This window comes from Taurulus bubalis (genome assembly GCF_910589615.1).
Source record: "Taurulus bubalis genome assembly, chromosome: 3".
NCBI lineage: Eukaryota > Metazoa > Chordata > Actinopteri > Perciformes > Cottidae > Taurulus > Taurulus bubalis.
In genome coordinates, this window is record NC_136591.1 from 21,291,348 (window position 1) to 21,300,414 (window position 9,067).

General features: G+C 44.7%; 2 protein-coding genes across 2 annotated transcripts; both read left to right on the forward strand.

The window, feature by feature from the left end:
• Positions 1–1,003: 1,003 nt before the first annotated feature.
• On the forward strand, positions 1,004–2,464 carry ankrd63 (ankyrin repeat domain 63; the record flags this gene model as incomplete). The annotated part of the gene is made up of 2 exons (XM_079215715.1): positions 1,004–1,621; positions 2,381–2,464. The coding sequence occupies 2 exons, from the start codon at positions 1,004–1,006 to the stop codon at positions 2,462–2,464; spliced, it is 702 nt and encodes a 233-aa protein (XP_079071841.1).
• Positions 2,465–4,013: 1,549 nt separating this feature from the next.
• lamp5 (lysosomal associated membrane protein family member 5) lies at positions 4,014–8,509 on the forward strand (the record flags this gene model as incomplete). Its single annotated transcript, XM_079215588.1, has 6 exons — positions 4,014–4,074; positions 4,565–4,743; positions 5,228–5,359; positions 5,795–5,891; positions 6,259–6,447; positions 8,331–8,509. 6 exons carry the CDS (start codon positions 4,014–4,016, stop codon positions 8,507–8,509), a joined length of 837 nt encoding a protein of 278 aa, XP_079071714.1.
• Positions 8,510–9,067: the final 558 nt, after the last annotated feature.

Genomic DNA, 9,067 nt, shown 5'->3' on the forward strand with positions numbered 1-9,067 from the left:
CTGCTGATGGCCCTCTCCAGCCCAGAGACATGCTGTCTCTGATATATGTTCACTTTGTGCAGTATGATTATGAGTGAGATATACTGTGAATACATGAAACCTATGGAGCTATGGTTTGTTAAAAAAAAATAAAAACTCTGTTTTTGCCGAGCAAATCCCAGATTTTATTTCCTCAGACTGTCTTTCCTCTTTGATTTCTATTTGAACTGTAGATTGTTTGTATTAATAATGTATTGATCAACTTAAAACAATGGACATGTAGTTTATCCAGCTCTTTGAATACAGTTTCATTATATGTGTACCAATAAATGCAGGTGTAAATGGGACAGTCGTGAGTAATTTTGTATATTTGTCACAACAACAAAAAACTTTGTTTTATCCATTTATTGTATGTAATATAGCCATGAGCTAAAGTGTATCTTAATTTCTGTAGAACATTCATTTTGGTGTTTGGGGCTTTGTGTACAATAGCAGCACCACCATTGACTTTTCTATGAAAATGCATCTTTTCTTTGACTAAAACGTGATTCTAACGCTAACAATAGAGAGTTCCTCCTCTCGATCTGGTCCGCTCTGACATCGGATCACTAGTGTGTATTGAAAGTGTCTCGAGTGGGGACGAACTGTGCCCGGAGGCCAGATTTATACACAACATTACGCGCGCGCGCACACACACACACACACCGCCTGCGCACTTATTCCCCAAACGATGAGCACTGCTGACTAATCACACTCAACAAGTGCAGGATGAATTTATATCCCAGATCCAGCGCAGAAGCGCCTAATTGTCACTACAAGCAACGCATTTCCATTAGAAAGAGGAACAAAGCGCAGTCATTGTGTTGCCCGGCAACTCGGTGGCTTCCCCTTCACTATATAACAGAGGTAATGGGTTCGTTTTGTCAGCACTCGTTTTGGAGGGAGGGGGTTTCCAAACCTGCTCTATATTATAGAGACATGACATGACAGATTTTTGATCCATTAAAAACAAACAAAAAAAATCATGCTCAAGGCTCATGGGAAGTCCGATGGGCAAACGGGCACCAAGATCCTCCTGGAGGCGATGTCCAAGGATAAAGTCCACCTGGCGAGGTTCGTCCTGGACGCGCTAGATGGGGAAATAGTGGACTCCAGAACGGAGAGCGCGCAGACACCCCTCATCTCTTCCGTCCTGCTGCCCGACAGCAAGACTCGTTGTAAGTTTGCAGAGCTTCTGCTGCAGAAAGGGGCCAACGTCAACTGTCGGGACGGCACCGGGCGCACCGCGCTCAGCCACGCCTGTGAGGAGGGCTACCTGGACGCCGTGAAGATCCTGGTCCGAAACAATGCGGACCCGGAGATCGTGGACGCCTGGGGGAACACCGTGCTCATGTACGCCGCCGTAGCGGGTCACTACCCCGTGGTGGAGTTTTTGGTGAGAGCTTTCAAGAGGATGGGTCTTCAGATAGACCGGCAGAACAAAGTTGGCAACTCTGCGGTGGAAGTGGCGAAGTTCCTCGGCCACGTTGAGTGCATCTCTGCGCTCACGCACCACTCCCGGAAGGGCCGCGGGGACGAGGGGGATGGGCAGCCGCGACATAGTTTGGGATGTGGTGATGGACATGACAAGTTTGAGAAGAGAGTTGGACATTTAGTGAAAACACTTGAGGACCCCCAAACGTGTCCTCATGCAGATTGTCTATTGGTTCAAAAGTGCACCTGGCAACCAAAACCATGCGTAAAGCAGAGCGTGTTGCCATTGATAAACTCGATGGATGAGTTTGAGAGAGAGAATGGCGGTTCCTCCTCGCCTCCAAAAGCGTTGGTATTCTCCGAAATCCTAACCCCCAAAGCCCCTCCGCGGATTTCCGACCATTTTCAAAACTATAAGCATCCTATAACCGGGGATGACAATCACCCCCCTCTGAAACAGAGCTGCGAGGCTCAAAAATCTAATTTCTTCTCACCCCGTCCCAGCAGCAACACCCCTACACCCAGCGCGCCCTCTGCCCTGGACATCTTACTGGCTCCAATTATTTCCAACAAAAGACAAACTGAACCCGAGAAAGAAAAATCTAAATTGTTAGACTACGGTGTTTTCAGATTTCACGAGAAAAGATGTAGTCTGCCAACCAGCATCCTCAGCCCGCCTCGGGACCTCACACTGGTGCCCGTGCGTAAATCCAGAACCATACGGAGGCGCGACGCGTCTCCCTGCCAAGCTGCACCTCCTCTGTTTAGCCCACCAACTGCCGCAACTTCAACCACGACTTTCTCGCTGTTGAGCAACACACTCTTACGCCGATTTACCTCCCCGGAGTTTAAAACTGGCGTCAAAGAGTTGGAGGAGAATCCGATGTTGCCTGCAGGGCAGATTCCGCGATCGGAAACTTTTCCTCAGGGAATGAAACATCCCCAGGTGGACAGTAAACCCAGCATCGACAGCATCAGCTCAGTCAAGTGCGAGTTCGGCATCCTGAAATGAAAACCATGCGTAAAAAGTATCCGTATCGGCCACTAATCTCAACACCATCTATATCTACAGTTCTCAACAACAGAGTGGTGACATTATATCCGTCCTGCAAAGGTGTCTGCCATTTCACAAACGGATGCCATCAACCAAAGGATAAAGCGAGTAAAACGAACATAAATGTTGTTTTTTAAATTGTAAAAAAAAAAAATCTACAGCAACTCAAACCACTATGCGTAAACTGTGCGTAAAGATGCCAGCACCTTCCAGCTGGATTCTGCTGCTAGAGTGAAACGCAATGTGTAACTTCTAGTTTCAGTGTATGTGCTCTTTGGCTCCTGTGTTCAGCAGCCACTCCTTTTGGAGAGGGTGGGGGTCACATCGAAGGTGGAGGGATGATCAAACATTTTTAAATACAGCATTTACGTGTGTTGTGCTACTATCTTGTAAATGTTTCGGTTTTCTTGTCAGCACATAATTTCTGTTAAGTGGTCTGTCTTCTTCAAGTACTGATTGTATGAATAAAATCTCAAAATATGAAATGAACTTGGTGTCATGTGTTGGATGAGAGAGAGAGAGAGAGAGAGAGAGAGAGAGAGAGAGAGAGAGAGAGAGAGAGAGAGAGAGAGAGAGAGAGACTCAATCAGGGGACATTATGGCAAGCAATATTTACTTTTGTCATTCTGCATGTCGTTTTTGTTTTGGTTTATAGCATGCGCAAGTGTCAATAATGTGTGTGTAATTAGTACCAAAATTACGATTCGTAAAGTCATCCACAAATTCTACCCTATATAGTGCCATAACGTTTTCTAGCTAGATGTTTATTTGTATTAAATACTACAGAATCTCGCTCCATTGAATAATACATTTAAAACAAAAATAAGATGTGTGTGAAGTTAAAGTCATTTTCGCAGCCCTCATTCTAACTCTCAGCTGCAACCTTGCAGAAGTGGAATTTGAGAGAGGGAGGGAGGGGGTGTTGTCGGCGTTATCCTCTAGACATACATCATTTCAGCCCAACCTACAGCTGCGACCACAGAGATGGAGACTACAGCATTGCGGGAATAACTTGAGACTGTGGCCGAGTCCCTAAAAAGAGACACATTCAGGTGACGGACTTTTTCCTTTCAAGAAGGATCATTATTCCTGATACTGTTAATGATGTGTTGAATGAGCTCGGTCCTGCAGCTGTCACTGGGTTAAAACCCGTCAACCTTGGAGAGGGCGGTCTGTTTGGACAGCCAGAACTCCTCGGAGCCGGCTGCTTCTGCACAGCAACCCGGATCTCACGTCCGAACCAGAGTCATGTTTTGCTGCATTCACGATGATCTGAGCGTGACTACTGGGCGCTGAGTAGAGGAATCTCTCCTCTCTCTCTCTCTCTCTTTCTCTCTCTCTCTCTCTCTCTCTCTCTCTCTCTCTCTCTCTCTCTCTCTCTCTCTTTCTTCCTCTCCCGCCTCCCCCTTCTGCCTTTCTGTCTCTCCTTTCTTGTCGCGGGTTCAGCACAAGCTGCCCAGTCATTTAGCCCCCTTTTTTTTGTTCAGCGTTGGGGAAGCTGAAAGCGATGGGACGACTCAGTTTCAGCACCACGGAGAGCGCCCGGCTTCTGCTGCTCGGCGTGTTCGGTAAGAGAGAGAGAGGGGGGCGCGCGCGCGCGCGCGCGTGTGTGCGTGTTTGTACAGCTGTCGTGACTCCTCACTGCAGTGAGTGTGTGCGTGCGCGTGCATGCGTGTGCACCTTCTGTGCGTGTTTAGGCATGACAAAGTCTCTGCGTTCTGGCACATTTCACCGGTTATTTCTTCTTCGAATGGATATAAATGTCGTTGAAACGTGTTGCAGTTCACCACTTTCTGACGTTGTGGAGCCCGCAGCCAGTGGCGTGCTGTTGCTCCCCTGATACTGCAGATTGCAGACTCACGGTGTTTTCACCTGATTGTGACTTTGCCGTGAGGAAGCAGAGGTGAAATGCCAGTGATCTAAATGTGTCAGCTAAACTAAGGGTATAACCATGATTTCGCCGTTGCTGACTGCATGTTTTTGGTGTGCGTGTGTGCCTCATCTGTTACTATGAGTGCCCCCACCTCCAACTTCCATATTATTCGATTCTGTTGCCAGGTGTGCTGGCGCTGTCCGTGGTGCTGGCGGAGCAGGAAGGGGAGAACCTGTCCGGTCTCTCCACCAACCCAGACAAAGCCATCTTCGCGGTGCGGGAGAACGGCACGACATGCCTGATGGTGGAGTTCGCCGTGAGATTCCTCGTGCCATATGACGTGCTCGCGCTCAATGGGATAGACGTAAGGAACCCCCGTGCATTTTAACACACGAGGAGGGAGAAAGACCAAATTAAACGCAATGGACATTTCAAGCATGTAAAATGCAATGTTGCTTTGTGCGGAAGTCATTAATGGTCGCTGTGCGTAAAGCTGGTTGCTGCAATGGAACATTTTGTTTTTACGAAATAGTCATTTATTTAAATTGACTATTTTTGCTCTTATTAACAAAGACAGTATATATGTTGAGTACATACGAATTATTTTTGTGAACTGCATTTGTAGTGTGTTGTGCGTAAAATGCTAACGTCGTTGGACCCATCTGTCAAGAAAAGGAATATTTTTTTCGATATCCAACTTTTTTTTTAGCATTGATTAAATATACTCTTTTTTGTTTCCACTTATAAGAAAAACGTATTTAATAACCCCACCCGTATCTGGATATTTGGTTACACTGGATTAAAAAAACCTCAACTGTAATCTGTCCATTTTGTGTGAACTTTTCCAGCTGATCACCGAGCAGGCGGCGTTTACTCTGCCCCGTGGTGCAGAAATCGAGGGGAAATGTGGGATCACGGAGTCAGAGATCCACATAACCTGGAACAACAATGCCTACACACTTCGCATCTACTTCTCTAAGGTGGGCGAGACCGCGCCTGAAGCGGCAATAATGAATCCCCACAAATAATTTATAAAGTCCTAATCATCTCATGGGGATATAAATACGCAAACACACATCTATTACCTAAATATACGTTTTCCAGAATTCACTAACACCTTGAATCGTGTTTTTGTAATCCAGTGTCAATTTTTTTGAATTTCTTACCCTGAATTAAATGCTTATACGGTCGTATACTGCAATTATGTCGCTTTTACTGATTCATTGAATTAATGGAATGTTCATTACATAATTCATCGTCAGAATATATTCATGTTTCAACAGTGGACAGGAGCCTAAAACGACTCTCAAGATGGCGTTTTTTCCTCAGTGGAGGCCAACCGGCCCTCTCCATGCAGTGAAAAAGCCCAGTTTGACGCGTGTGTCTGTGTGTTTGTTTGTGTGTGTGTGTTGCAGGAGTTCCGTGACAAGGGCATTGAGGTGTGGAAGATTAGCAAGGTCCAGTTCGTCTATGATACCTCGGAGACATCGCATTTTATCAACGCGTACAACCGTGAGTCTTCCGCAGAGTGTACAGTACTACAGTATAGTGCACGTTTCCATCCCGTCTGCGTTGATCGCAACGTGCTCTCATTCATGTGACATTTGCATTCAGATGGAATTAGAGGGTTGATTCACGCATGGTGAATTTTGCATTTCGCCCACGTTTATCGAAACATTCATTACATTTACAGATTTTAGATGGTTTAAGATGGAAAAATATATAAAGTTGTATTATCATCATCAATATATATATACACACACACACACAGACGTGTTTTAATGACTTTTTGGGACATTACATAGACATACATTCATTACCTGCAGACTTCCCCAAACCATAACCACTACCAACAGTCAAACTCCTCCTCTCTCTCCAGCTGGGAAGCACACAGCCACCACTCACCGCCTGTCGGCCCTGGTGACCCCAGCCGGGCTCTCCTATGTGTGCCTAGCGCAGCAGACCCTCACCCTCATCTCGACCGACCACCAGAAGGGCGTCACCGTCTCCATGTATGACACCCAGATCCAGCCCTTCGACATCACCTCGGACTTCATGTTCAGTGAACGTAAGTACAACCAATCTACAAAAATCCCTTTTGAGAAACACACTGCCATGAGAAAGCCAAGTCAACCTTTGCCACATGCTGCCATTGTGATAATGATGATGAGGAATCCTGGGGTGAGGGTTTAACAACTATACATCTGTCTATCTCTCTCTGACACACGCACACCCACCCCATCAGGGGGTTATTGCTGCAGTATGAGGAGAAGCTGCAGAGAGGGAGAAACAAGAGGGGAAAAGAAGAGGAGGTGGGGATGCAAGGGGGACAAAATAGACACAAAGAGAGAGAGAGGGGGTTAGGACTTTATGAGTGCAGTCATATCCTTGCCCTCAATGAAGCTTTTATAGACATACTGAATGTACCCGGCTGTCCTCTGAAGCCAATCACCTTGGAAGAATCATTTGCTCTGAGCTGCTGTAAACTAGGCTGTGCTATGCTTCACTGCCTCCCTCCTTGTGTGTGTTACCGCTTTCCGCAGGGAGGAACACCAACTTTAAACCAACCTGTGCAGCCAGTTGTGGTGTAGGTGTCCTCCTTTCCCCACCAGGGGCGCAGTGCAGGCAGAGGAGGGGGGAACCGTAAACATGTAAAACACATTGTTAACAAAACATATAGGCCTAAAGGTGTGTTTGTGTGTGCTTCAATAGGGAAGCACCAATCTAACCTTTTCATCCACTTTGAGTATCAACAGATATCTACCGAGTGTTTAAATAATAAACTGAGTGCCTCCGTGATTGTGGTCATTCTGTGATGTGGAAGGCAACATCAGGCTTGACTTAAACATTGCTTTTCTCACTTTGTTAAACAAAACGTAACCAATAAATATAGATACATTTACTGACTTTCTTTTTTAAATCAAAATAATACAATTGTACACCTGCAATTTGGTAAAAATGACCAGATTACCAAATTAAAAGAAATTACAATTAAAGTGTAAACTTTTTAAATGCAGCTACCAATGTGTTAAAAACTTTAAAAATAAATCTCAGTATAAAAACAACACAACAGCAAAAAATGAGAACACAATGCAAACTTTGAATCTCAGATAAATCACAAACTAATGCAAATACACTGAAAAAAGAAAATATGTGTGCACACTAACCTTTAACCTTTAGCTGAACACGTAATAAGGAAAACATTGTGACTAATTGTATAAATGAAAGGGAGACAAAGCATTGTGAAACAGATGCTACCTCCTCTTTCCACAGACATACTACACACATGCTTACACAAGTATGCACGCTGCACATACGGTACGTACAACCTCCATTGGCCAATGCCTGCAAGGGGCCACACAGAGAGAATGTGCTTCGTACTAAAATCTACACCTGATGATAACCCACTAGGACTGATCATGCAAATATATATTCAATTAAATGACATTCAAATGATCAAACTGAGGTTAAATGCAATCAACTGTGTTTTACTGTATGCATGGAAATAAAACTCTTTACTTGTGTTACAAAAACTTAAGCATTTTAGTTAGTTCCAGCTTCTAATATGTGAATATTTGCTTGTTTCAATAATCTTTCACAAGAGCAAATTTCATATATTTGGGTTGTGGACCCTTGATCGGACAAAGCAATACATCTGAAGATGTTTTCGTGGGCTTTAGGAACTTGTTAGTTCCTTTTTTTTCGGAATCATGTTTAGGCTGAACAATCAATCAAGTATGTGATCGGTAAACAATTAAACAACCATAACAATATTGTTAGCTGCAGCCCTAATTTGGACATAATTGATTAAAACAACATGATTTGATCATATCACCTCAATCCGATTCCATTGAAAGGCATTAGAAAAGAATACCGAAAGGATGAGACACATGAATTGTTGTTCAGTAACCTCAGCGTGCTGACTGTGTTCATTATTTCTCTTTTTTGCAGCCTACAAGTGCATCACTGACCAGCGGGAGCGCCTGGAGGAGACCCTCCCCCTCATTCTGGGCTTCATTTTGGCGCTGATAATCGTCATCACGCTCACCATCTACCACTTCCACCTGAAGCTGACGGCGGCGACCCAGCCCCAGCTACCCAGAGACCGCTCCATGTACAAGAACATGTAGCCAGCAGCACGGCGGCGGCTCCCTCAGCATTCTCCAAAGCTAACCTGATAAAAAAAAAAAAAAACTTGTCTCCTCGATGTCCCCGGCCTAACACCACAGATGAAGGAACCGTGTGACGGACCGAAACCTTCACAGAGAAAAGTGTGCAGCCGGTACTGAAGGCTGACTGGAACTTTGGAACAGCGAAAACACAAGTTAAAGGGACGGCTTGGGGCCTATGGATATAGTTGCAGGGCTAATTTTCCCGGCTGCTGAATTGAATCTTAAGGCCATAAATCCATAGTCTGTACTACAGTAGTTAGAATTGTAATAAAATGTAAACAAATTTATGCTTTTATGAAAATATAATAGATTTTTGATCAGACGGGCGTCATCTGAGGTTACAGATTTTATTTACCTTTTTTTTGTTCCTCCATAACATCACTGGGATCTAGTTTATCACCTCGGCTACTTTTATCCAGCTTGTCTTTGAAAGAAATTTCCAAAATTGCAAGAGCTTCTGCTGTCATTTGTCAACTGTTTGACATTCCCTCCTCTCTCTGAAAGTGCTGCTAAATA